Source organism: Nyctereutes procyonoides, unplaced genomic scaffold (assembly GCF_905146905.1).
Source record: "Nyctereutes procyonoides isolate TBG_1078 unplaced genomic scaffold, NYPRO_anot_genome, whole genome shotgun sequence".
In the NCBI taxonomy this organism is placed as follows: domain Eukaryota; kingdom Metazoa; phylum Chordata; class Mammalia; order Carnivora; family Canidae; genus Nyctereutes; species Nyctereutes procyonoides.
The window spans coordinates 31540709-31568510 of record NW_026575042.1 but is presented as its reverse complement, the minus strand read 5'-3'; the positions used below and the strand labels follow the sequence as shown (position 1 = coordinate 31568510).

The window sequence follows — 27802 nt, the reverse complement described above, 5'->3', positions numbered from 1 at the left end:
AACAGGGCAATTCAAGGGTGGCCGCTGGCGGTGAGAGCAGTGGGGGTTCGGAGACTCGAGCGGGACCGAGGTAGAGTCCAACCAAGCCGGGCGGGTGTGGACATCTTGACAGTCCTCCTCCCCTTGCACACACACACACACACACACACACACACACACACCCGGGGCCCCTCTCCCTGCAGCAAAGCCCAGTACCCCTTGGGGACCCGCGACTGCCCATCTTCGATGGGCTGAAGGAGTGGGTGCAAGGTGGAGGTGGGGACGGGTCGGGTGGGGGGGGGTGGCAATGGCCGAGGGGATGAATCCGTCCCCAGCAGCCCGGGGGGCCCAGCGGCGGTGGCGTGGGGAGGCCGGGGAGGGAGGCGCCGCGCGTCCCGCAGGGCCCTGCGCCGCCCGGGGACCGAGCTCCGGGACCGAGCTCCGGGCGGCGCGGCACCGCCTCCCCGGAGGAAGGCGGGGGCCGGGAGGAGGGCGGGGAGGAGGCGGAGGGCGGCGGAGGGCGGAGGAGGGCGGCGCGCTGAGAGGTTATTTGTGGTTCGCTTTGATCCCGAGGGGGAACCTGAAACTCTCACATTCCTGGCATAGCAGCCGCCTCCGGCGCGGGCCGAGCCTGGAGCTGCGCGCTGGGGCCCGGGCGGCCAGAGCGTCGGCGCCGCCGCCGAGTGCACACCGCCACCGCCGCCGCCACCGAGCCGGGCGAGCCGGGCCGGGCCGACTACGCCGAGCACCCGCGGGCCGCAGCGGTAAGGACGGCCGCCCGGCGCCTCGGGGAGCGCGCGGCCCGGGAGCCACGGTGCAGCCGGAGCCCCCGCGCAGCCCGCCCTTCCCGGGAGCGGGAGCGCGAGCGCGAGCCCGGCGCGGCGAGCGCCCCCGGGTGCGGTGCGCCCTTGCGAGGAAGCGCAGAGGCGGCCCGGGGCCGTCCCTCGCCGCGCGCCCGGGTCCCGAGCTCTGGGCCCCCGCGGGCCCCCGGGGGCTGGGGGAGGGGGGCAGCCTTTGCGGAGAGCGGGGGGCTTATGCTTCGGGTCGTGGGCTGGGCAGAGGGGCGCCGCTGCGAGCTCAAGGTGCAGGGCCCTGGGGCCGATCTGGTTGGGGGCAGATCACAGGTGTCCTTGCCCCCAACCAGTCCAAGAATTCCTCTTTGTCTTCCTTGGAAAATCCTCTCTGGAGCCTCGGAATGGCTCTCACTTAGAAAGAATGCGGCCGGCCGTCCAGCCCGGTGACGTCAGCGCTGGAGCATTCGGAAAACAAAGAGGGCTCGGGAGGCTGGGAGGGAGGCGGACCCGCGACGCTTAAAGACCTTGCTGGGCCACCGGCTCCCCCTCCCCGCCCCCCCGGTCCGGGTGCTCGCGGTCGGCTGGGAGCCGGGTAGGGCGGCATCCCTGGCTGCGGTGCAAGCTGACTTAGAGACCCTCGCGTGGGTTCCGTAGGCGAGGCCGAGCCCCGGCGCGAGCCGGAGTTGTTTGCTTACTGGGGAGGGGGCGCTGGTTTTCAGGAAGCCGGGGTGCGCTGGTGCAGCAAAGGTGCATGGCCGGGTCGCCGTCACAGATTTTAGTAGCGGCTCAGCCGAAAGAATGTGCATCTGAGGGGTCTGACGGGGACAAACGCGGCACAGGGGCCCGGAGGTGTTCCCGGCTCCCAGGCTCACGGCTGCGGGGAGGACACGAGGAGCCCGTCCCGAAAGCCCTGCACGCCACCGCCCCCCCTTCTCCCCACCCCGCTCCCACCGTCATTCTCGGCTGGAGAGTCAGCCCAGACCGATTACTTTAGGAGATGCCCCGCGGAGGAAACTCTAGGGCGAATTGATTGCAGTTTGTTTTGCCCCTGGTAACTCTGGAGTCTTGCATCTCCACGCCTCCGGGGTGTAGGAGAGGGGGCGGCCGATTGGGTGCCAAGAAGGATGGGCACAGAGATGCCTTCCAGACTCCTGTCCCTCTCCTCATTTCTGGGCAGCCTGGAGGGAGGAGTAGATTGGCAATGGCTGCTCTGCCAACCTACCAAACCTTAAAGGCAGCAGGGCAATGGGGCTAGTTTTGTGGCCCAGAAGGGACCACATTCTTCCCACTGACCTCCCCCCATACATAAGACCTGTGGGGATAGGGGTTTTGTTTGGTTTTCCCTGAATCTAGTTAGGAGTTTTGTGTGGGAGGAGGCTGTGGAAGGAAGCTGGGTGAGGCAGGCAGCCTCGGGACATGAGCCACTGAGAGCCCAAGCTCAGAGGGCAATACCTTCCTCAGGAGATACTCCCTGCTCTTGAAGTTTCCAGCAGCCCACCCCCGCCCCAGACTCCGGTCCCTGCCCCCAGACTCTGGTCCCTGCAACCAACAGCTTCTCCCTCGCTCCCCTACTCCTCCAGTTAGCTCAGATAAGTGTTACCGATGGCAAAATGCTGAGTGCCCACCCTCTATGTGGCAGAGGGCCATCAGGGTCTTTTCCAAGTAGCAAGTGTACATGTGTAGGAGGGACAGTCATAAAGTCAAAGACATGGTGCCGCCCTTTGTTTTTCCTGGAGCACCCATGCAGTTGCTGTCAGCACACAGGCTATGACTGACCCACAAACCTTGACTGGTGGCATCTTTTTCACCTCATTTCACAAAACCATCATCCTGTTGTAGCTTCTCCTTTGATCCTTTATTCGCCAAACCAGATGCATTTTTTCCTTCCTGTTCACCTTGCAGAGTGACCGTCAAGGTCATCCTGTGACAGAGAGGGCTCAGCATGGTAAAGGTGGTAGAGGGTGGTGAGTTACCCGTGCCAAGGCTAGGGCTCAGGCATGCTACATTCTAGAGGGAGCTAGGGGCTGTCTGCCTACGGCTTCTACTAGGCTGGACTCCTTTATCACCTGCCAATAAACTGGGGCCCTGTCTACCCCTAGACTGGCCTGCTCAGTGGTTGTAGCTGAACTACTCCTGCCCTGGAGTCTCTCCTCAGCCTTTTCACTGGGAAGCTGACTGCAGAGGCTGGGTGATGGATTACCTTGGAGGCTACTGGTGGCTTTCTTTAGTAAGTCTCCGTGAATATGACTGTAATGGTGGCCCTTTGCCAAGGATTTACAGTGCACCAGCACTCAGCAGCCATTGCCTTATTTAATTTTCACCTCCATGAGGCAAGCGTTATTCCGATGGAGAAACTGAGGCTCACGGGTTAGGTAATTTGCCTTAATCAGTAGGTGGCAGCACTGGCAATTGAACCCAGGCTTGTGTGACCCCCCCCCCCCCATAGCCTTACTCTTCACAATTATGCTTTGGACCACACTGTAATGGAAAGCACCCCCTGCCCTCTTTCCCCTGTGCTCCCACTAATTGCTCTTCTTTCCCTCCTCCCAGGTGCCCTGGGGCCAGGTGCCACGGGCCATTGTCCAGGCAGCTGTGTACAAGGCAAGGAAGCATGAGGACGCTAGAAGACTCCTCCGGGACGGTCCTGCACCGCCTCATCCAGGAGCAGCTGCGCTATGGCAACCTGACGGAGACTCGCACGCTACTGGCCATCCAACAGCAGGCCCTGCGGGGTGGGGCTGGGGCTGGGGGCACAGGGAGCCCCCAAGCCTCTGCAGAGATCTTGGCACCTGAGGACACTCAGGTGCTGCAGCAAGCCACCAGGCAGGAACCCCAGGGCCAGGAGCACCAGGGCGGTGAGAGCCACCTGGCAGAGAACACCCTCTACCGGCTGTGTCCACAGCCCGGCAAGGGTGAGGAGCTGCCCACCTACGAAGAGGCTAAAGCCCACTCCCAGTACTATGCGGCTCAGCAGGCGGGGCCCCGGCCACATGTGGGGGACCGGGATCCCCGAGGGGCCCCAGGAGGCCATCGGAGCCAGGATGAGGCCCTGCGAGAGCTGAGGCACGGGCATGTGCGCTCCCTGAGTGAACGGCTCCTGCAGCTGTCCCTGGAGAGGAACGGGGCCCGGGCCCCCAGCCACATGAGCTCCTCCCACAGCTTCCCGCAGCTGGCCCGCAATCAGCAGGGCCCCGCACCCAGGGGCCCACCTGCCGAGGGCCCAGAGCCCCGCGGACCTCCGCCTCAGTACCCACACGTCGTGCTAGCTCACGAGACCGCCACTGCTGTCACCGACCCACGGTACCGCACCCGCGGGAGCCCACACTTCCAGCATGCTGAAGTCAGGTAACTGCCCGCCCTGCTCTTTCAAGCTCTTGACTTTCTTCAGGTATCGTTCTCCCCTGGGGTGGAGAGCCTGCAGACAACATCCTGTGTCGGGACTGGCAGGCCCCAGAAGAAGGCTGTTGAGACCCTCTCCCTGTCCCAAGAGGGAGGGGCTCAGGCCTGATGTAGAGGAGGACTTAGCCAGGGTCACGTGAGAACTTAGTAGGACCTTTTGCTTTAATTTGGAGATGGATGCCATTGTGTGCTTAGCTGTAGCAGTCAAGTAACTAGGGTTCCCAGGGGGTACCGGTTACAGCAGGGGGTTAAAGGTTAGGTTTTCGAAAGAACTTGCTAAAGACAAGGGTTGGGAATCCTTGCCAAATGGTTTCCAAGCTGAGTTGGCAGGACATGGGACCTCCTTCTCTGGAGACTTTTAAGACCAACGGGACAGTCTGCCTTCTGTGGTGAGTGGGAGGCATTCCTAACTGGAGGCAGGAAGGACCAGATGGCCTCCTCCGAGACCTCTCCCTGGCCTACACCAGGGCAGGAGCCGCCCTCCTACTACTCTGTGTTTCCTTTCACGTTTTCCCTGTGCTCCAGGTGGCTGGAACCCCTAGCAGGAGAGGACATGGGGTCCTGGCAAGCCCCTTTCTGTGGAGCCTTGGAAAGGGCTGCTGGGGAAGGTGGACTATGAACCTGAGTGTGAAGGGAAGCCTTTAGAGGATGGGATTTGGCTTACCTCTTTAAAAAGGTCCCCCTGGGAAGCATGTAGAGAGAATGGATTCTAAGGGCAAAGGGTGCAAGGAGGGGACAGAAACCCCGGATAGTTTGCAGAAATACTGGTTCCTAGAAATGAGGCTCAGCCCCTGGCTTCTCACTCGGCCCGGCCCCTTCTGAGAAGCAGGGACACTGATCATTTCACACACCGCACCTCGCCCGGGCTGGCCCAGGAAACCCCACCAGAGGGGCCTGCGGAGTTGCAGACTCCTTTCCTTGGGAGCTCAAGGCTGAAGTCTGGTCCTCTTCATGCTTGCTGAGTCTTCATTTAGTCACCCGCTTTCCCACCATTTGGCCTTTTCCTGGGATAGATGCCTTTCCTTGCTCTCGAGAAATGAGTGACGCCATGGTGTTGGCATGGAGGAACCAGAGGACGGGGCCTTGTGGGTTTTCTCCATCCTCCACCGCTCGTGCCCCCCCCCCCCCCACCTTATCTCCTCTCTCAGGGCTTGGTCAGGGAGAGTTTCGGAAGCTGAGTCGCGGGTTTCTTCTTTTGGAGCAGCCTTATTGAACCCTGTCAGGAAAAGATAATATCGTGGAAAGGAAGTAGACCACAGGAGAACAAAACTGGGAGGGCGGGGGAGGGGCAGGACAGGGAAGGGAGAGCAAGTGTGAAAGGAAAGGAGACTCTATTCTTTCTCAGAGCTAAGTCATCCCCCAAGAATGCCAGTTGTGTCTGCCTGGCCCGGTGCAGGGGGGAGAAAGTTCGTGAAGCAACCCTGAGAATGCCACATTTAGCAGTGCACCGAGAGCTTGCACATTCCAGTGGGGACCCTCTGCTCAGCCCTCACTGGAAGCTCTGCCTTAGGCAGTAAGAGAAATAGATCTGCCCAGCCTTTCCTTTCAGCTGGTCACACAAGGATTGTTCATTGGGAACTTGGGGCAGAGACTTTTCTTTTAGCCCAGGGTCCTAAGGGGAGCAGGGGAGAGGAGGCTGTGAGGGGGATGGAGGGCATGAATGCTGAGGTGATGGACCTACAAGTGGAATTCAACTCTCATGAAGCTTCTGGAAAGCTCCTGGCGTAACTGAGGCAGTTTGTTCTTTCACACTTGGAGTCACAAGACCCCGGAAAGGCCGTGTGACCAGCCTTGACGCCCATGCCTCTTGCTCTTTGCTCCTTCCCTTAATGGGGCTGAGGGTGACATTACAGCACTGCTAGAGGCCAGTGGAACATTGTCCCTCCACTCAGGCTATTGCAGTGGTCCAGAGGTGGCCCCTACGCCTAAGAAAATCCAGTGTGTGGGCCACGTTTACTCCTTAAGCAGACACTATGTTGCAGTTACCACTAGGAGAGGTAGAAGATGGACCACCACTGTGGGAGCACGTGCTGTAGGCCCAGCATCCCATCAGGCCCTGTGTAGGCCTGGCCAGCCCCTCGAGGCTGGAAACACTCATCCTCATGATTTAGCAGAGCCTGCACCATGGGGATTTGAATTCCTATTTTGTCAGACTTTGGAGCTCAGACCCTTATGCCAACATCTATCTACACTCTGCCCTGAGCCACGGGGATTCACAAAAATGTTTCTGCAATAGGTGATGAGACCCAAAATAGGGAGTAGAAAATGTGAGTGTGCTACACTGGCAAGTCCTAGTGTAAGAGGCTTATAACAGACGCAGGAAGTGGCCCAGAGTCCTGGAAGGCTGTGTACAAGGTCCAGGACTACTCAGGCTGATCCCCAAGGCCTTGGCCACAGTGAGGCTGGGCATGAAACAAGCATCCTGATGTTAACCCCCACTAGCCCCATTCCCTTGGCCATTCAGGGTCTCGGATAGACGCCTTCCCCACTGGACACTGCCTCCTGTTGTGTGGAGACTTCCCAGTATGCAAGCAGGGCTGGGCCCACCCAAGGCTGCTCAGGGGTGGGAGCCACAGGGGCCTGCGTAGTCTCTAAGCGCCATCTCTTCTGTTCCCCAGGATCCTGCAGGCCCAAGTGCCCCCTGTGTTTCTCCAGCAGCAACAGCAGTACCAGTACTTACAGCAGCCCCAGGAGCACCCCCTGCCACCACACCCAGCTGCTCTCAGCCATGGCCCCCTAGGCGCCCTCAGCCCACCTGAGGTGGAGGGGCCGGCTAGCACCCAGGCCTCCTCGGCCCCCTCTGGCAGTGCCCACCTGGCCCAGATGGAGACCCTGCTGAGGGAGAATGCCAGGCTTCAGAGGGACAATGAGAGGCTGCAGAGGGAGCTGGAGAGCTCAGCGGAGAAGGCTGGCCGCATCGAGAAGGTAGGCCCTGCAGGGGCCTCAGAGGGCGGGGGCCTGCTCTCTACCCCCATATCCTTTCTCCTCCCTCCCTCACTGACTCTAGACAGCTGGGGAGCAGCCTCAAGGCCAGCAGAGCAGCCCTGGAGTGTGAGCAGTTGCTGGCCAGTGGTGATTAGAAAGAGCCCATTCACCAGCTTGCTGCACACCCTTCCCCTGCACACACCCCCTCCTGTGGACACCTCCCACAGAGAGCCCTTTGTGTCCCGCACACAACAGCAAGTCTGTTCTGGGCCAGCCCTGGCCAGAAAGAAAGCCCCTCCTCTTGGAAAAAACGAGCTACTTATTGGAATCACAGGCCAGCTCGGAGCACGTGCGGAACCTGCCAGCAGCCAAGTGGGAGGGGCAGCTGGGGCCAGGCTGGCCCTCTGCTGTGCACGGGGATGGCCAGAGGAGGAAACGCTCCAGAGAGGAGGCAGCTCAGCCCAGGGGCCGGCACCCTGTTCTTTAGAGGAGGTTTGCCAGCTGTGCGTTCAGTTCTGCCAGGTGGCCTTGGGCCTCCTATGGCTGTCCTGTGGTTTGAGCTATTCTGGCCCCTAGAACATGGCTGGAGTCTTTTTGTGCCCACTCCTGGCCCACGGTGCTCAGATTCTCAGTAGAAACTGGACAAAAGTAAAATGCTTCTTTCTGGACATTGGGTGCAGGAAAGCTATGCTTGGTCAGTCAGAGGCAGCCCCTTCCAGGGTACCTGGCCCTGGGTTCACTCCGCATCGGGGCCCTGGCACAATTGAGGGGACCCCTGCTTGCTGGTTCTAGCATCTGATTCAAATCTGGAGGCCACAAGCTTCTGACCGTCCCACTATAACCACCTGGATTTTTTGCTGTTGCCTTTTATCCTGTCCTCTCTCATCCTTTCTGATGGAGAGTCGGAGAGCAGCCTGGGCCTGTGGAGGGGACCCTGAGGCCACACAGGGATCTCTCCCCTTCCTTCAGCTCTCCTGTCTGCCTCTTGCAGCTGGAAGGTGAAATCCAGCGGCTCTCTGAGGCCCACGAGAGCCTAATGAGAGCCTCTTCCAAGCGGGAGGCCCTGGAAAAGACCATGCGGAACAAAATGGATAGTGAAATGAGGAGGCTGCAGGACTTCAACAGGGATCTGAGAGGTGAGAGAGGTCGCTCGAGGTGAGGGGGTGGTGAGCACCTGCGGAGGCTTGAAAAGAGAAGTTGTGTAAATTGACTCAAAGGGGGCCAGGCTGAAACTCCTTGGGGGCCTCCCTGACAGGGGGCATGCTTGTCTCTGTGCTAACCCCTTGGGGCCTCTCATGGGACCTCCTCACCTTTGTGGCCCAGAGTGCTCCCTCCTCCTTAGGCCCTGAGCACACCCAGGGCTTCCCTATCAGCCCATCCCCGGTTTAGAGGGTGCAGCCCCACAGGCAGGCACCTGATACTCAAATATTTTTTCTTAAAACATTTTTCCTTCATTTGAAACAGAGAGATTGGAATCTGCGAACCGCCGCTTGGCAAGCAAGACACAGGAGGCCCAGGCAGGCAGTCAGGACATGGTGGCCAAGCTGCTTGCTCAGAGTGAGTAGGGCTCACGCTCAGATGCCCATACAGATATGTGGGTGGTGACACTGGGACGGTGACTTTGGACGTGGAGGATCGGCCCTCCAGCCTGTCAAAGCAGTGCTTCGAGCCCAGGATTACTGAATGCCTACTATGCACTGGACTGTCCTGCTGGGAGGGGTGGCTTCCAAGGAACAAGATCTGGTTCTCTCTTATTGGCGAGGTCAGTGGCTACAAGAGGGACAGCCGGGGTGCAGTGATTTGCTGAGCTGTGGTGCTGTTTCAGTACGTCTCCTTCGGAGCTAGAGGAGCAGTGGGCAGTGGCGGAGTCCAGATAGCCCTGGAGGCAAGTGGGAGCAGAGAGAAGGAATGTTGAGTTCTCCCAGGGAGTCCTAGGCAGCAGAAAGGTTAGGGGTGCCTGATTGGAATGTGAGAAACTGGGGAGCATGATGCAACTGAGCCATAACCGGGTGGCCAGGTACCCGCAGACAACCAAAAATGGATTCCTGGAGCTTAACCAGCAGTCTGAAGAAGGAGTTTGGGAAACTCCTCTAACACGGGTAGTGGAAGTCTTCTGAAAGAGAGTGGATGAATTCACTGTTGACTAGTCTAGTCAGTCAGTCAGTCAGTCATTTGTTCATTAGCAGAACTATGCTAAGTCCCCTTCTGGGCATTGGGCAGAGGGTTGGAGCAGGCCCAGGGGCGGGGGATGTACCAGGGTAGGGAGGTCAAGCTTGAGAAAGGAGCAGGGTCTTCTCATCACAGATTCAAGGGAACCAAGGCATCCCTGGCCTTGGAAACTAGTGACTGGGAAGTCCCCACTGGCCTGAGAGAGAGGCTCTGTGGGGAAGGCAGGGGCGGAGAGGTGCCCACAGGTGAAGCAGCGCAATGGCTCAGCTCAGGTGGAGGTGGAGGTGGAGGTGGACGCCATGGAGTGGTACCCTAGGAAGGCCGAGCTCAGCAGCAGGAAGGAGCTCTAGCACAGCTGGGCGGGCAGTGAGCAGTGAGTACCTGCTGTTGTGGCCTTGGGGCGTTTGCAGACAAATGGAATAGGGGTGGCTCGAGTCCTGGTGAGGCTGACTTTGAGGAAACCTACTGTGTGTGAGGGGCCTGGATAGTAGGGGGGTATCTAGAAGTCGGCGGTGGGGGGGAGCAGCTCGAGGACTGAGCTCTGGCAGGCAGCACCTCCTTCCTCAAGGATGGAGCCTGGAACCTGACACCTAAGGGATGGGGTGGGGGTTGGGCAGGAGGTGGTGGCCATGACTTGGGGTCCCGGGAGGGAGGTGATGGTAGTGGAGCAGGACCACAAGGGGGCTGGAGCCCTTGGGAGGCTGAGGGTGGAGGGGTGAGTCGCTGGCGGGGTGCAGAGTGGGGGCGGCCTGCAGGGGAGGGGAGGCCTTGGGGGCGCGGCGCTGCGGCAAAGGGAAGTGGCCAGGCAGGTTTCAGGGAGCGGGCGGAGGGGGGGGCGGGAGGCGTTTCCGCTCCCCGAGGAGCGCGCCGGCTGCTGGGCTCCACGCTGGAGCCACTAATCTGGCAGCCGCGGGTGACCTGGATGCCCTGGATGCCGGGCATTCCGGAGCCCCGGGCTGTTGCGCGCCCCCCGCCCCCCGGCCGCCGCCCGAGCCACTGGGACAAAGGGACGGCCGAGCCGGGGGCTTACTCCGAGGCGCCAGGCCGCCCCCCCCCCAGCTCGCCTCCCCAGCGGACCAGACTGGCCCCTGGTTTCACCCTGGGGCCCGCAGGAAGCTGCGGGGAAACAGAAGGCGGGGTGCCCCCCACTCCTCTCTGCAGGGGCTGAGGAAAGCCAAGCAGCTCTTCCTTGTTCCTTAACACCCGCGGAGAAAAAAAACCACAAAAGTCCCAGGGAGAAAAATGTCTCTAGTTGACCTCACTTTTTTTTTCTGGGGTCCGTCAACAGTAGTAGGAAGCGGGAGCACTGTCCCCCGAGCCCCCTGCTTTTGGCACAGACTCCCAGCTTTGGCTGCTCGGGTCTGGCCCTGGCCTCCCTGAGACCTAGCTCTCCTAGCTCTCTATCCTTCTAGCTCCCTATCCTTCTTGAGCAGTTTCTACTCGCCTGAGCCTCGGGTCTGGGGCCAGACGATGGGGCAGTCTGCTAAGACTGGGAGGAGAGGCCGCGGCTGCCTGCAAGCTCTGTAAGCTTTGGGTTCTGTGAGCACATACAGGACGGGGTCCTTGTCTCTAGGCCCAAATCCCCAGTCTGCTCTCTCTGCCCGCCCCTCCACCGTGCTGCTCATGAGATGCGGTCAGCCCACTCTGGATGCCTCAGTTTCATTACTGAGCTTCCTCATCTTTTCACTCCACACTAAAGGAGAAGGCCACCCTAGGCCTAGATTTCCAAATCTGGAAAAACCCAAATTGAGCCAGAGCTGACCTGAGTGCCCTGTGCCCTCTTGCCTCCAGGAATCCATGAATCCTCCCTTTGCCTACGCAGGTCCCAAGGCTTCATTCTTTCATTCCAGAACCTGTATTGTTCAATACGATAGGTACTTAGCTACATGTGACCCAAATATTAAAATTATTAAAATTAAATAAAATGAAAAATCTGGTTCCTTCCTCACACTTGCCATATTGCAAGTGGTCAATAGCCACGAGAACGTAGTGGCTGCTGCACAGGTTGGCACATATAGAACAATTTTATTACAGCAGAAAATCCCACGGTACTGTGATAGTGCTGCTCTAGAGACAGTGTCTTTGAGTTCATCAGGCAGGCCCTGGAGCCCACCCCCTTCTGCCCTCCAGTAAGGCAGGCAGCTGACACCCTCCTTGGGGGGCCAGGCTGGACTCCCAAAGGGCAGGTGCATGGGAGGTGGATTTACACCCAGAGCATCAGCTGGAGGACTGCATGGCCTGGCTTGGGCCTTGCTTGGCTCCGCAATGTAAAGTGAGTCTCTGAGCAGAATTCTTCTGGGGAGCAAAAAAGATGATTTGGAAGTCGGGAGAGCTAGGACCTTAAACACAAATCTTTGGACCAATGTCATTTTCATTATGCCACAGATTTTGCATTTCTTTATAAACCTGGTTGTCTACATTGCAGTGATCCTCCAGACCAGGGGAGAAAATGTAGCACTATGTTGGGAGGCCCTGGGTCCACAGAATGAGTCCTGGAGCCTACTCTGAGAGGACTCTGGGTGGGGGGCCCCCCACAGCCAGAAGCAGCCTGGTCCTCTGGAGGCCAGGCTGACATGGGTCCCCACTTTAGCAGCACCATTCACCTTTATTTCTTCCCCAATATGTTAGGGATCACATATCCTCCCTCAAGGGGCTGTTGTTGAAGGCTTCAATGGAATAAGATGTGTAAGTGCCTGGCTCATGCTGAGGCCAATGATGCTTTTTTTCTCCCTTCTTCATTTGTTCTCTTACTTCAATGAAGCTCATGAGCCTTCTCATGTGTCATGAGTTCCTATCACAGTTCCCATCTGGCCAGTCTCTAGCCTCATCATGAGGCTCCAGGAAAATTGTGAATGTGTTTTGAAAATGGTGCCACTTGGCACAAGTAGACAGTGTTTCGGGACTGTCCTTATCCCCGCAGAGAGGCAGTGTAGCCCACTTATTACCGCAAGGGCCCAGGTCCAGTGCTGCCATTTATTTGTGACTTAACCTGTTCCTCCTCTGTACGGTGGCAATGGTAATAACAGTGCCTAACTCCGGATTGTGGAGAGGGTAGGATGCAGTCGTGCTCATCCAGCCATCAGTGCAGAGCCCAGCCTGTGGTAGGCGCTCAGTGGGACCAGTTAGGGTGGTTGCCGTCCCTGACTGAGCCCCCCTCTACCTCCCCACCGCAGGCTACGAGCAGCAGCAGGAGCAGGAGAAGCTGGAGAGGGAGATGGCCCTGCTGCGCGGTGCCATCGAGGACCAGCGGAGGCGTGCGGAGCTGCTGGAGCAGGCTCTGAGCAACGCACAGGGCCGGGCTGCGCGAGCCGAGGAGGAGCTGCGCAAGAAGCAGGCCTACGTGGAGAAGGTGGAGCGGCTGCAGCAAGCCCTCGGGCAGCTGCAGGCTGCCTGTGAGAAGCGGGAGCTGCTGGAGCTACGTCTGCGGACGCGCCTGGAGCAGGAACTCAAGGCCCTGCGTGCACAGCAGGTGAGCTCAGAGACCCGTGGAGGACCCCTTGGAAAGCCAGAGTGATCGGTGTTCCAGCCTTGCCTCTTGGCTCGGTGCCAGCCTTGGGGACTCAAGACCTGGGCTTCGGTCCTCAGCAGCAGGGGCTGGCATCCTTCGTCTCTAGAGAAAGTAGCTCAGGAGCCTTGATGTAGAAGACTAGCTAGCTCTTACCTGTCTCCCCAGGATGGAGAGACGGTCACCCAGATCTGAGTCTTTATCCTCACTTTGGGCCCCATTAATAACTCTAGTGTTTACAAACCAGAGAAGTTCTGTCTCCACGCCCAACCTTACTCTCCCCACGGAGGTAGAGTGACCAAATGCCCTGGGCTGCCCAGGTGGGTCCTAGTTTACACCTAGTTGTCACAGTGTAATTATGAAGAGCACCCCTTTCCCAGTCTGGAAGATACTTAATCCCCTATGCAAGGCAGGCCTGATCTTCCCTATGCTCTTGGCCACAGGGGTGTGGGAAACCACAGCACCTGCTTCATCTTTGGTAGTAGTGGGGCGTGGGGGCAGGTGTGCTGGGAATGGCCGAACAAGCCCCCATGCATAAGTGAGAGTCTTTGCGTGGGGTGAGGACCAGTGGCGGCCACACCCCAACCCCTGCCCTTGATCACAGTGGTCCCTTCTCCACAGAGACAGGCGGGCACCCCCACTGGTGCCAATGGTGGATCCCCAGAGCTCAGTGCCCTGCGGCTGTCAGAGCAACTGCGGGAGAAAGAGGAGCAAATCCTGGCGCTGGAGGCTGATATGACCAAGTGGGAGCAGAAGTATCTGGAGGAACGTGCCATGAGGCAGTTTGCCATGGACGCAGCGGCCACGGCCGCCGCCCAGCGTGACACCACTCTCATCCGACACTCGCCCCAGCCTTCACCCAGCAGCAGTTTCAACGAGGGTCTGCTCACCGGCGGCCACAGGCATCAGGAAATGGAAAGCAGGTTGGGCATTGGCATTGCAGGCCACCTGCGGTGGGGGTGGGGGTGGCACTGTCCGATCCCTGCCATGCTTAATCCCTGATAAACCCCCTCTCTCCACTAGTCCTTTATGCTTCTGGGCTGGTTTCCCGGGTGTTTGGCACACCAGACGCCACGCACATGTTCTTTCCCAGACTCCTTGGTCTGCGGAGGACCTTGGCTGTGGAGGTGCTGGATGCCACCTGGCCTCTACTTGCTGCCCCCTACCCCCAGTAAATCAGAGAGTAAGACTTTCCAACTGAGTCCACACCAGGCACCACCCCAGAAGGCATATGGACTGGTCCCTCGCTTGGGGATAGCTGGTGTTTTCTGTCCAAAAACAATCTCAGAGGCCCCACAAGATTTCTCTTTGACCTATGTCTGACTCAAAAGCACAAGCACATCAACTGAGCCCATTGGATGATCAGCCGCTCTGGGGTATTGCCCCACGGAGCAAGGGTTGTGCCATTGCTCTCATCAGATGAATCTAACCCACTCTTGACCTCCCTTTATTGGCATAAAAAGGGCCCAGGGCCTCATGCAGTGGTAATTTTCAGGCCTTCTAATTACAGAACAGTGAGGACATTTCTGAAGGCCCCCTCCTGGCCCCTGCTATAAGGGCAAGAGAGTACAGCCTCGGCGGGGAGGGCTTTCCCTCCAGCTTTCATGAGGTGGGGAGGGTGGGGGCCACTGGATTTGCTGGTCTGACCACGTGAGCGTGGCCTGTCGTCCATCAGGTTGAAAGTGCTCCATGCCCAGATCCTGGAGAAAGATGCAGTGATCAAGGTCCTTCAGCAGCGCTCCAGGAAAGACCCGGGCAAGGCCACCCAGGGCTCCCTGAGGCCCGCCAAGTCTGTACCATCTGTCTTCGTGGCTGCCGCAGCGGGCACCCAAGGCTGGCAAAGTCTTTCCTCTAGTGAGCGACCAGCGGATGCCCCTGCCCGGCTGGCTACAGGTGAGAGGAGGCGGATGGGAGGTGCAGGTAGAGGGCTGGGTTGCCCTCAGGCCTTTGCTCTCAGGAGTGAGGCTCGGAGGAGCCAGGGCTTCCTGACCTCGTGCCCAAGGGAGCCAGCTTACACTGTGGCTCCAGTGACCCTGCAGCCCACAGCAGTCCTGCCGGTGTGAAGGGGCATGCGTAGTCCCCGTCCCCGTCTCTGTGCATTCTATCACCCTGGATCCCAGCCGCTTGCTATCTAAGCAAAAATAGAGCTTCCTGTGCAGATGTACCTTCCAGGCAAGCTCCTCTGCTCCTCTGAGCAGTTCTAAGATTTAATCCGCAAAGAAAGGTCCTGCCACTGAAAAAGTTTGGAAACCAATCTAACTTGATAGTCCTTGGTATCTGGAAACAGGAGTACTTAATCTTTTTTTTTTTAAGATTTATTTATTTATCTATTTGTGATAGACACAGAGAGGGAAAGAGAAAGAGAGGCAGAGACACAGGAAGAGGGAGAAGCAGGCTCCATGCAGGGAGCCTGACGTGGGACTTGATCCTGGGTCTCCAGGATCGCGCCCTGGGCCAAAGGCAGGTGCTAAACCGCTGAGCCACCCAGGGATCCCCTGGAAACGGTACTTAATCTTAACTGAGGTTCTCGCAAATCAAGAGCAACCTGTACCACCTCACACCCTGAACCGGTACAGTTAATGTGATGTGCCCTCCATGGGGCTACCACTTGTGGATGAGGCAATAACTATCAACCTCCTGCCTTTCCAGCAGACAGGGCCCCCGAGGAGGAGCCAGTGGCCGCAGCTCCCCTCCCTGCGCATGCCAAACACGGGAGCAGAGATGGGAGCACCCAGACCGATGGTCCCACAGAAGGCGCCTCTGCTTGCCTGGGACTGGATCCCGACAGCCTCCTGGGGTACAGCGGGGGCCAGAGGACAGCCTCGCTGGGTGAGTCCCCCTTCCCCAGACTTCTGTGCGTGGCAGGGCTGCGGGCACGCCGGGGTGTGAGCTGGAGCACCAAGCCCCCTTCATTCCCAGACCCCTCTGGCTCATGGCGCTCCATGGGGAGCTGTGCACAGTGCTGGACGAGCAGGCTGTGTGGGCCACCTCCGTGTGGACGTGAGGGCCGGTTGGACGCATGACTGGAGAAACTGAAAACCCTGATCACAGACAGATCCTGAGTTCAGAAAGAAAGCACCCGCGTGGGAAGCGCTTTGTCTCGTCTTCCATAGCCTTCCTTACATATTTTATTGCCAATCTAAGCATCTAAGATCAGGGAGCTTGGCGAGTTGGCCGATGGCAATCTCAAGTTAGAGGAGTTTGTTTAAAAAGAGTCCAAGACAGAGATATTTGAGAAGATGCCTTTTAAATGTTTTGCTTCCCTTTCACATTAGCCCTCACATGTGTGTGTGTGCCTGTGCCTCGCCGTCCCAGAAAACCACAGGCACGGAAAGAATGCTGCAGCTCCCCTCCCCCAGGGCTCCACCTCCCTCTGAGCCTCCAACCAGTTTAGAGTTATAAATAAATGTTTCTTCCACGTTGGACCTTGACGGCCTGGGTGGAGAGCTGGGTAGGAGGGAGGCTCTCAGCCTTGTGCTTGATTGGCCAGGTTAGGGGCACCCGGGCACCTGGGCAGCGGAGGGAGGCAGCGCTGGGGAAGAGAGATCCTGTCTTTCAAATGTGCCAGGATTTAAAAGGACAGTCTTGTAACGCTCGCTGGCATTTGCCTGTGCCCTTGTCTCCTCCAGATTCTGTTGCTACATCCAGAGTCCAGGACTTGTCGGACATGGTGGAGATACTGATCTGAAGGAAGGAGGTAGTGCTGGGGTACTCCGAACCATTCCCTGTCTCCTCTGCCCTCTGCCCCTCGTGGCCATTCCAGCAGCCCCCCCAACGGCTGCTGCCCCGCTCTCCCCAACCGGGCACTCCTTCCCATTGAGCGTCTGGTGCCCAGGGCTTAAGACGGATGCTGCCAGGGTGAGGGGAGCTGTGAGAGCACCTGCACCCAGAAGACCCTCCTCAGCCCCACATCCCTCCTGAGCACATGCAGAATGAGGATTCCCAGGCTGACTGTTGGGGTAGCGACTGGAAACCCAGAAGGGAGCTGAGCCCTCTCTGGATGCCCCCCTCCTCCCCCAGCTGGCACTCAGGCAGGGAAGGAGGGGATACATTGGTTTGGAAGCCTGATTTCCAAAGATGGCTGCCCATGGACATCAGTAGGAAGTTGGCCGTGCTATTCCCCTGTGGCTCAAGTGTGGTCCCAGCCAACCGTATCTGCTCCTCAGCTCCTCACTGCCTCCTTGAGGTCACTGAGACTGGCATCTTTGGGGGACCATTGAGGATGTTAGTCCTACAGAAGCCACAGCCTCACCCCCTCACTTGGAGTGGATAGGGGTTATTTCAGTGGACTAGAATAAGCTGTGCAGTTTGTATATAACCCCCTTCTTGTGGAACAGAAGATTGAAGCGTGAGGCTTCAGATTCGTGCCCTCTCTATTCCCCCGTCCCTGTCACCACGGTTCCTGTAACTGCTGACCAGCCTCCCAGCTCTCTTCCCTTCTCCAGTTCTTAATACCGGCTGATCCACATGATTTGGCCATCTTTCCCTCCACCTTGAGCCCTGTTTTAAATGCCCATGGGACCCTTATCACCAACCTCTTGAAGTGGCTCCACAGCTCCTGTCCCTGGGACATCCTGTCGGTTTGGTTACGAACCCTGAGCCAGATGAAATGAGCCACCACACACAGACATCTGCCATGGGGGGCTTCCCAGCACCAATTCTCTTGAAGGAAACTGGAGAAGTTGCCTTGTTCTCATCAGAGTCTTTGTCCCCACCTGGAGGGATTGGGAGAGGGAGTTATGCTGGTGAGAACTGATCAATGAGCTACAAGATGGGACTCAAATCGTCCTCTGAATGGAGCCCCCGTCACAAAATGAGCCCATGAGGCTGGCTCCTCAAGCTACTGGTGAGCAGCGCCCTGAAGCAGGGCCGGTGCTTTGGAATCAGAGCAAAGCATCCACATGACAGCCTGCCAGCAGCAGTGACTTTGACTTCTGCTCTTAAAGAGTCCCCCAGCTCAGCCCCAGGACTGATTGGTGGGTTTTAGTAGTTTGTCTTGACTGTTTTTTAGTTTTCCTTGAATCTTTGTTTTATCCTTTACTGTTTTTAGGTTCGGTATGTGTTCTCTTATTCCCATGATTCCTCAAGTTTCCTTTTTAAACATTTGCATTTGCTGGACAATTGCATATTTTTTTAAATCCCCCCCCCCCACCCTTCTTTAAAAGCTGAAAGATACATTTGGTTCATGTGCATTGTTTACAAAGCAAAAAGAAAAAAAGAAAAAAAGGCAAAAAAATATTGTGAAAGAAAAAAAAAACAACTTAATATATTTTGGATTAATATTTGGTATTTCTTTTAAAGTATTTTTTTGTGCTGTGAACGTTTTCTGCCAAAGACCATGATGTGTGTCTGTATGTTTAAGTTATCGTAAATATTTAAAATGTAAACATGGCTGTTTTGTTATGCCACCCTCTACCAGGACTGCTGCTGCATTCCGCTGGGTATAACAGTATTTTAATAAAAAAAAAAAAATTTTAAATGTGTCTTTGCCCACATGAGAGACTGCCCTGGGATAGAAAGAAGAAAAAGAAGGCAGCCTGGGTGCTCTTGGCGATTTAGCGCTGCCTTCGGCCCAGGACGTGATCCTGGAGACCCAGGATCGAGTCCCACATCAGGCTCCCTGCATAGAGCCTGCTTCTCCCTCTGCCTCTCTCTCTCTCTCTCTCTCATGAATAAATAAATAAATCTTTAAAAAAGAAAGAAGAAAAAGAAAGGGTTGAGGATTTGGCAGGCCACCCATGTCATCGTCCCTGAGCGCTCTTGGCTCTGAACTGTACCCTCACTGCCCCCTACCCCATGCTCCCAAGTGCCTTGGTCCTTATACACTGGCCAGACCATACCCATGAAGGGCAGCTCAGGGTCACTGCTGTTTCTCTCAGTCTGGGAGGGTCTGGCAGGTGGGCGGCCTCTCCATTTTGCTTTGTCCTAGCTGGTTTTATTTGGCCACATGCTATGCTTACTCCACAGTAGGATTGGCTGTCCAAAGGTAGTTTTATCCTCCCCGCCCCCCCCCCCCAGCTCCACCCAGCACAAGAAGTTCCAGAGCCATCCAAGAGACCGGGCACCGTGCTTGCCCTTGCCTGGATACAAGCAGAGGGTATTCGTGTGTGCGGAACGTTCTGGGGGCCTGCCTCCTACCTTACTATCGTATCCCCACTCGCCCTTTGCCTGAGAGAGCATGTCACTCTAATCCATAAAAGAGAAAACCATTCTAATTAGAAGCAAAGTATCTGTCTCCATGAGCCAGTCAGCACAATCGGGTTCCCAGTCAGGACTTAGGCTAGCAGTCAGGCTGACCACGAGGCAGCAGGCCATACAGGCCATGGGCACTTGAGGGGAGCAGTTCCCCCCCCACCCCATGGCTGTGGGTGAAGTATTTTCAGGGCAGATGTAGGGACTCAGTGGCAATGTTGATGTGTAACCCATGTTTTCCTGAGCCAGCCTACCTGCCCACAAGAAAAGGGAGCAAACAAGAGGAAGAATTGGGACGATCCAAGGACCTTTTTCCAGCAACTTTGCATCACCAACTTTGATGAGCCCCAGCACATGGGAAGCTCTCCTTGCAGGATCCCCACCCAACACTGTGCCAATGCAACCATCCCCACCCCGTGGCCACACCAACACCACAGCCCTCTCCAGCCTGCCTCCGCCACTTGGGCCGCACTGATGCCTGTCTTCCTCTTATCAGGCCCCGGCTTAGGGTTTGCTATGGGGACAGTTCGCTCTCTGAGGGTGTCAGCCATGGGGCTCTTGTTCCCACAACTCTTTCCTCAATCATATCAGCCCACAGCTGCATTTGCTAAGATGTCAGTGCCTGTAGAGGGCATTCCAAAGGATGCCCTCCTGTTCTCCTCCACCTGTCCCCAAAAGAGCTTTGGGAGGACAGCCCACAACTGGGTACAGGAAGCCCTGACAAGAGTGCCATCCCATCCGCAGCACCTTTGGCCAGGGACTCTCAAAACATCTGTGCCTTTTGTAAGAGCTAGTCTGCTACAAGTCATTTTAGTATTTTCTTGGCACAGACCAGGAGGGACGAAGAAACCCTCATGTGCCCAGTGCATGTGCATACATGTGTTATTTGTTTATGTGTCTTTGCACATGTGTGCTTGAGCACGTGTCAGAGAAAAAGATGGGAAGGGCACCAATACCTGCTGGCTAGTGCCCTTGTAGGGCAGTGGGACCCTCCAGCCCCAGCATCACCAGTGGGTCTGAGGAGCCATTTCCTCTCAGCAAAAGGATTGAGTAGGCTTCTCAGTGCACTTTGAAATTCAGCCTAACAAAATTCTGGAACTGGTGGAACTGCAGGCTGTGGTGGGGCTGGGCAGGCTCCTGGGGATGGGAGTGTTTGCAGCCCACGTGCACTGGTGATGAGGGAGCTTGGGTCCCACGGCTGGCTCTGCTGGGCCCTTTGGAAGCCAGGTTTCTCCAAGAGAGATAGCCCTGCCCTGCCTGCCTGTCCCTCACCAGTGTCTCCACTCACAGGGCTGGGGTGCGGCTCAGAGGGGCCCCACACTGCCTGCCCTAGAGGGCTGGAAGGCCACCTGTCCCAGCCATCTCTCTCACTTCCCAGTTAATCGTTAACTCTTCCCCTGGCCCGGGCATGTGTCAGGCTCAGAGGGCTTGGCAAAATGTGCTATGATAAGGGGCAGTAAATTGGGGCCCAGTCACCCAGAAATGGCGGAAGCCACTTCACTGCTCCCAAGGACCCCAGCTGGACAGGAAACCTGTTTGCAGTGCCACCGTCTTGTTTCCTACTCTGTGAGGACGCAGCCAAGACACAGTGGTCCCGGAACAGCTCTTGCTGCGTGTGACCGACACTTCAAGAGGCGGCCCGGAAACCCTGGCACCAAGCGGTGCCTTCACACACCCACCATGCCTCGATCCAACATGAGAGAAAAGCACCACGACAACCAGGCTCTCTGCATCTCTTTTATTTTATTTCATTTTACTTTTTTGAGATATAAATCACCTACCATAAAACCCATCTTTTTAAGGTCTAAAATTCAGTGGTATTTTATATCACAGCATTCATTTTAAACCAGCAGCCAAACACGGGTCATCAGCAAATGTCCCACCAGTGGGCCATATGGACAGAATTAGAAGTGCTATTTGATCTGACGCATTCACACTTGTGGGCTCCTATTTCTCAGGATGACACTTTGACCTTTCTATAGCGGACAGTCTCCTTCCACCTGGCCCAGCCCAGGAGCTCCAGCTCACCCCTCCAAGCTGCAGAGAGGACACAGTCTGCTCTGCCCTAGAGCCCTCCACCATCTTACCCCCAGGCTGCCAGGGCGGAGGTCCCAGCCAAAGATTTGGGAAAGAGGCCTGTGAGCCCTGTGAGCCCTGACCTCTTGCATTCACTGTCTACTCGACGTTCTCCAGAGTCAAGGAGCATTAAGGAGGGATGGGTTTGGGTTTGTGAACCTGACGCTTATATAATAATGGGGACCCTCTCTAAGAGAAAGAATGCAAAATAGCAAATATAAAATTAGGTCTAAGGCTTAGAAGGGGCTTTTTCAAGCAAGCATCTTGAGGCAAAAGCTCCATTAACTCCACAGTACATCTGTATCCAGGCATGGGCATCGTATCTCCCGAAAGAGATTCTCTGGGAGGCACCCGTGACTCCAGCTCAACCTTTCCTCTCCCCCGTGAGGCTCGGGGCTGGGGATGAATGAAGCTCCAGTTTTTCCCCACCAAGGACAGATAGAGTGGTGCTTCTAGGCACCCACCTTAACCTAACCCTCTCCTCGAGGGCCAACGATGCCCACACAAGGGGACCTGGAGTCCAGCAGGGAGAGAGACATCACCACAGAGCCTGGACAGTAGGGCCAACGAGCTTGCCAAGGACCAGAGCTGTGGCTGGCCCACATCTGCACCCTGCTGTCACCTGCCAAGCAATCTCCAGCTCTGAGCCAGAGCTGGCGGCGAGGGAGACATCTGTCAGTTAGTTCTGGGGGTGCCTGGGAGCCACGCCACTCCATGGTGGCCTGACATTCTCTACACATTCCCTCCTCTGAGGGCCTGTCAGCAATCCATTCTGACCTGCCACGTGTCACAGACTGTCCTCAGACAAATGCCTCTTGCAAATCCAAAGGCTCCTACCTGGGGCCACATTCCAGGTGGTTGGGCAACAATGTGGACACCTCCCCGCGCAGGTTTACCTCTTCTTGCATGAATGCAGCTGCTTCTCCAGCTCTGGGAGGCCCTGCCCAGGCTCTCTGCAGCCGTTACTTGCTCAACACGATGCGCTGTGGAAATCGTCACAGCATGTTGCATCAGCGGCATAAATGCCAAAATCTCAACCAGAGAGTGACGAACCGCAGCAGCCACAGCCAAGGTTTGCCTTGAGAACTACAGCAACCTTCTTTAGTTTAAAAGAAGAGAGACAGCCCTCCTTCCCAGAGGTTTTTCTCTAAGGTTTGGGTTCTCTGCCTCGATGAGACTGACTTCCCTTTACCCAGTCCTGTGTCTCTGTAAGTAGGGGCCCTCGCCTCACTCCTTCATCTGTCGCTGTCCCAGATGAGCGCCCAGCATGATGCCAGCCCCCTGGCAGGCACTGTGGCACGGTGGTGAATAAAGCACACTATAAGTGTAAACATCTTTATGCTCCCACCCCCCGTCTTACCCTCACACCCTGCACTGAGCCCGGCACAGGGGCGATCCTAAATGTTGACTGGAAGAGGAGTCTTGGCAAGAACTGCCCCCCCCCCGTCTCTGTTCCTGGCACCCCATTCCATCACCTTCCTGTGCACACCCAGAAAAATGGCCCTGAGTCCACTGGTGTCTCCCGGACCTCCAGGCCTTTGCCCGTGATGTCCCTTTTCTCCGGAAAGCCCTCCTCGTCTCTTGTCTCCGTCCTTTGGCCTGTTTAATTTAAAACTCTCCCATCAACATCCAGCTGGAGCATCGCTCCCTCCTGGCAGCTTCCCCTCTCCAATTCCCTGATGTTCCCCAGGACCACTGGACGGAGGAGAGGAGATGCAGAGACTGAGCAGACGTTAGCCTAGGGCTCTGCTCACTTGATAGGGAGCAGGTGGGCTTTTTGATTATAGAGAGGTGACTGCTTGTCCCTGTGTCGGGGTCACAAGTGGCCCTGAACACTGCCCAGACAGTAGCCCCTTTGTATGTTTTAGCTAGGGGGGGCCAAACCCCCACCATTCACTGGAGGTACGGAAGGATGAAAGGGACTCTGTGGGTGGAGTCTTGGGGTCAGAGAAGGAGAAGCAGAGCCCCGAGGGCCTGGGCCAAGGTGGAAAGGAGGGGCTGGGCAGGCAGCTGTGGGTGTGTGAGCCCAGAACCGGCCCTGCAGGATGGCTGGCTCCTGAGGCAGGCCCAGCACTGCCAACCACGTGGGCCCCGGGCAGCCCCAGCCGTGGGAACAGCTGGTGGAACCAAACTCCCTCCTCCTCGGAGAGAGCCACTCCTGCCTGGCTCTGCCAGCACCGGCCTCCCTCCGGGAACAGGCCAGGGCCAGAAGCAGAAGCAGCGTGGAATGCTTTTTATCAGGATGACAGTCCCAGCCAGGCCCTGTGGTACTTGAGTCCCAAGAACAACTCACAGGGTTCAGACTAAGAGCACTGTGCTCGATGCCCGGTCAGGAGAGGGGTGGGGGGGACAGGGAGCACTTGCTGCCTTCCCACCCCGTGTGCAGCTGACATGCTCCCCTTTGCAGAACCCCCTCCCACATTTGCTCACTCGGCAACTATCCATTAAGCACCCACTGTGTGCCAGACACTGTTCTAGGTGCCGAGGAGATCATAAAGCAGACAAAACCCCTGCGCTTTGGAACTTGGATTCAAGCAGTGGTGGGGTGGAGGACGACAACTCGGAAACCGAATCCATTTTGCAGACCGTGTTAGAACAATGGTTCTTAAAACCGGTGTGGCGGGGCACCTGGGTAGCTCCGTGGCTGAGCATCTGCCTTTGGCTCACATCGTGATCCCGGGGTCCTGGGATCGAGTCCCCCAATGGGATCCCCACAGGGAGCCTGCTTCTCCCTCTGCCTATGTATCTGCCTCCCTCTGTGGGTCTCTCATGAATAAATAAATAAAATCTTAAAAAAAATTGGGACAAAAAGACATCTTATTTTCTCCTAATTTACATCTGGATTTCTGGGCAATGCAGATTGCCCTAAATTCTGTAGCATCTCTGGATGCCACCTTACCCAAGTTCCTAAATGCTTATGCCCCGTTTCTGTGCTCACTTCCTCATGCAGTGCTGGTGCACACTGTGCCAACAGGTGGTAAGAGCTTTGGGGGAAAGCAGAGAAGGGCAAGAGAGATGAGGAGTTCAAAACAAGGTGTCAGGGCTGGGCTGGGAGGGGGTTGCAATCGTAAGAAGAGGTTATTGAGAAGGTCATATTTGAATAAAGATCTGTAGGAGGTGAGAGAGAACACCACACATGAGTCTGAAGAGGGTGCATCAAGGTTTGATAAAAAGTAGTTTTACAACCAGGATTTTGACTGGTTGAGGCCTTACTGATAGGCCAGGGACAGGGGGCAGGAAGTGAAGGAGCACTGTAAGGGGGCATGAAATAGGGATCCCTGGGCAGGGGAGGCCCCAAGGACAGCCCCACCCCCAAATCCTACGGAGCCTGAAGCTCCCTGAGGTGGCTCCTGTGCTTGGGGTGGGCCTGGGGTGGTCCATGAATCCTCAGAGTCCTGCGCAGCCTCTCAAGCCCAGGCGGGGCTTCCCTGGAGCCACTGTGATCCGAAATGGGTGCACAGTTTCCCTGAACCTGATCTCTTCCCTTCTTTCTGAACCTTCTTCCTTCATGAGCCAGCTCTGAGTGCCTGATAAGAGGGTCACCCAGAACACCAAACACAGGCTGTTTTCTTGGTAAAAAGAGGTGGTTTTTTTTTTTTTTTTTTTTTGCCATGCTCAATGCATCTCCCTCCAACTTTGAACAGAGGAGGCACTTTCAGCCTAGGAGGTGTTTGGAGCCCTGTTCCTGTGTTCACACAGGAACAAGGCCATGACTGTAGAGAAAGTTCCATTCATCTAATTTGTTTCAGCATCTCATCCCAGGGAATGTGGCACACTGGACGTGTGGAGATTCCTTGCTTTTGCTGAACACACTTTCACACCCGCAAATGCAAACCCAGTCATATATACACACTTCCACAGCAAACACACACCCAGACTCAAAATATACTCATGGGTTTGGCCACATGACACCTCCCCACAAACATCCATTATAAACTTTCTGGTACACTAAAGTGGCCATGCACACTTACACACATACACACGTACATATTCTTGCGGACTCCCACCCATACCCACACCCACCAAAGACACCCCCTAGAAACACGCACATGCTCCCTACGCATGGAAACTCCCTATTCAAGAGAGTTTCCATCTGGAGCAAACACACAGTATCCACAGTGAGCAGCAGATGGATGGGACAAATTTCACTTATGTGTCCAGGTGTCTCCACCCATGCAGCCACAGAGGAGCAAGAAGCAGGTTCGGCCCCTCACCACCGGGCCTTCAGGAGGGCAAGGCTTGGGTGGGGTCAGATTTGGGCAGGAGAATGGCAGAGCTCCTGGCCACTGACTCAGGCCTGGAGCAGACAGCCTTGTGCATTCCAGACATGTAAGTCACCACGAGAAGTGCTGGCCTCCATGTCGAACCCAAGGTCAATTGGAAAAGACTTGGGGAAAACCCAGCCCTCGTGGGGCAGCAGGTGTTCAATAGGTGCTGTCTTTCGTTCCAGCCCTAAGGTTAGGTCTATGCAGCCCAGGAAGCAGGTGTCAGGGGCTTTGGAGGGGCTGCAATATGGGATGGAAGGGGAGGCAAGAGGTCATATCTCTGATACTGTTCTTATTGAATGCAAGCGTGTGCTGGACACTGTGTGGGTGTCCCCGTGTATTACCTTGCAGGATACAGTTCTGCACAGTAGAGATTATTGCCTCCACTTCGCAGATGAGGAAGCTAAGTCTCAGAGGGCTTAAATAAATGACTCCAGATAGCCAGGCGATAAGGGCAGAAGTAGGATTTGAGTCCAGGTCTGTCTGACTCCAGAGCTCAGACTCTTACTGTATCCCCGTGTTGAAGCTAAGACTTACACTTTAAACTGTCACAAGTGAGAGGAGCCTAAGGAGATATGACAACTAAATGTACTATGGAATCTTATATGGGATCCTGGAACAGATAAAGGACATTAGGGAAAAACTGAGGCTATCTGAATAAAGTATGGACTTTAGTTAATGATAACATAAGAATGTTGGTTTATTAACTGTAACCAACATGCCCTACTAATTAGATATTAAAAATAGAGAAAACTGGGTGCAAGTACACAGGAATTCTTGGTATTATCTTCGTAATAATTCCGCAAATCTAAAACTATCCTAAAATAAAAAGTTGATTAAAAAAAGAAAGTAAATTTTACTTGCCAGAAGCAGAAGGCCACAGATAACTTACATTCCAAGGTACCGCCTCTGTGCTCAAGGCCGAAAAAGGAAGGGCCTCTGCAAAGTGTCTCACCCCCTTGTCTCATAATAAAAGGCCATTTTGGATTTTGTACCACTGACTTCCTATCACCTGCACCACCTGAAAATAAAGACTTTAATTGCAGGGCTGTTATGGTCAAGGCCACCTGGATCCCCTTCCTCAATGAGACAAAAGGGCACTGAAGGCAGACAGAGCCAGGCAGAAGGGCACAAAGCTCTGGGACTCTGCAGACTGGCACAAATTGCTGAGGCTGCAGCAAGGAAGACTTACCTGGTCGGCTTGCTCCCCACTTGCAGTATGGCCCCACCAAGCTGATGTTCCCATTTTCTGAACTGTTCCCATCACAATGTAGCTTTTGAGGTATAAGTCTTACACTTCGTTTGTTAAATGTATTTCTAGGCATCTTATCCTTTTTGATACTACTGTAAATGTAACTATTTTCTTGATTTTTATTTTAGGGTTGTTTATTGTTAGTGTACAGAAATAAAACTGATGTTTGTACATTGATTTTGTGTCTTGCCACCTTGCTGAATTTATTAGCCCCAATCACTTTTTAGTGGATTCCTTAGGATTTTCTATAGATGGGATTTTTGCCATCTACAAATAGAGTTTTACTTCTTCCTTTCCAATCTGGATGCCTTAGATTTCATTTTCTTACCTAATTGCTCTGACTACAACTCAAGTACATATGTTGAATAGGAGCAGTAAAAGCAGATATCCTTGTCTTGTTCCTGATCTTGGGGCAAAAGCATCCAGTTTTTCACCACTAAGTACGATGTTATCTGTGGGGGTTTTATAGATGCCCTTTATCAAGTTGAGAAAGTCTCCTTCTACTCTTGGTTTGTTGGTTGTTTTCATCATGAAAGAGTGTTCAATTTTACCAAATGCTTTTCTGCAACTATCAAAATGATCATATGTTTTTGTCATTAAATTTATTAAAATGAAGGATTACATCGATTTGTAAGTGTTAAGCCAACTTTGCATTCCTAGAGTAAATCCCACTTGGTCATGGTATAGAATCTTTTTTTATATGGATTCATTCTGTTAATATTTCATTGAAGACTTTCCCATAGGAATATAAGCCTAGGAAGGCTGAGGCCACATCTGCCCTGCTTGCTGCATGATTCCTAGTCCCAGTAGCAGGGCCAGATACAGGGAGGACTCAATGAGCCCTAACAAATGAATGGAAGAATGAATCTATAAAATGCAGGCTCTCAACAGCTTCCAAGGAACTCAGGTTAAAAATAGTGACCATTACATTATCACAAATGTCTGTGTGTGCTGATCCTTTTGAACCACAGAGGCAGGGAGATTATGAAAAATCCAAGCTTAGACTGAAGCCCTTCCCAGGTGAGGGGACATTGGGCAGCTTGGTCCCCCAGGCCAGGATACCTTTTCTGGGGCCCAGACTCCAGAGGGAGAAGCTACTGGGGACTTGGACCTTCCCTCCACATGCAGATCCCCCCAGGCTGGGGAAACATGGCAAGGTCTCAGGGTGCTGACATGCGCTCTAGGGATCCTAAGAGCAAACACAAGACAGATAAGTGCATGTGTTAGAGATAGCAGAATCTTGACT

The 27802-nt window shown here is 55.4% G+C and overlaps 1 protein-coding gene across 2 annotated transcripts; it reads left to right on the top strand.

The window, feature by feature from the left end:
* Positions 1-571: 571 nt before the first annotated feature.
* AMOTL2 (angiomotin like 2) lies at positions 572-18250 on the top strand. 2 transcript variants are annotated; one of them, XM_055321234.1, is made up of 10 exons: positions 572-743; positions 3324-4118; positions 6791-7097; positions 8089-8233; positions 8562-8654; positions 12440-12735; positions 13393-13694; positions 14447-14664; positions 15424-15600; positions 16401-18250. In XM_055321234.1, the coding sequence occupies exons 2-10, from the start codon at positions 3385-3387 to the stop codon at positions 16457-16459; spliced, it is 2331 nt and encodes a 776-aa protein (XP_055177209.1). In that variant the 5' UTR covers positions 572-743; positions 3324-3384; the 3' UTR covers positions 16460-18250. The 2 variants fall into 2 exon arrangements, with proteins under 2 accessions (XP_055177209.1, XP_055177208.1); XM_055321233.1 differs by having other exon boundaries at positions 15421-15600.
* The last annotated feature ends 9552 nt before the right edge of the window (positions 18251-27802 follow it).

Coding starts and splice junctions, on each gene's coding strand:
- AMOTL2 (XM_055321233.1), top strand. CDS start 3,385: ATGAGGACGCTAGAAGACTCCTCCGGGACGGTCCTGCACCGCCTCATC. Junction 4,119..6,790: donor TTCCAGCATGCTGAAGTCAG/GTAACTGCCCGC, acceptor TCTGTTCCCCAG/GATCCTGCAGGCCCAAGTGC. Junction 8,234..8,561: donor CTTCAACAGGGATCTGAGAG/GTGAGAGAGGTC, acceptor CATTTGAAACAG/AGAGATTGGAATCTGCGAAC.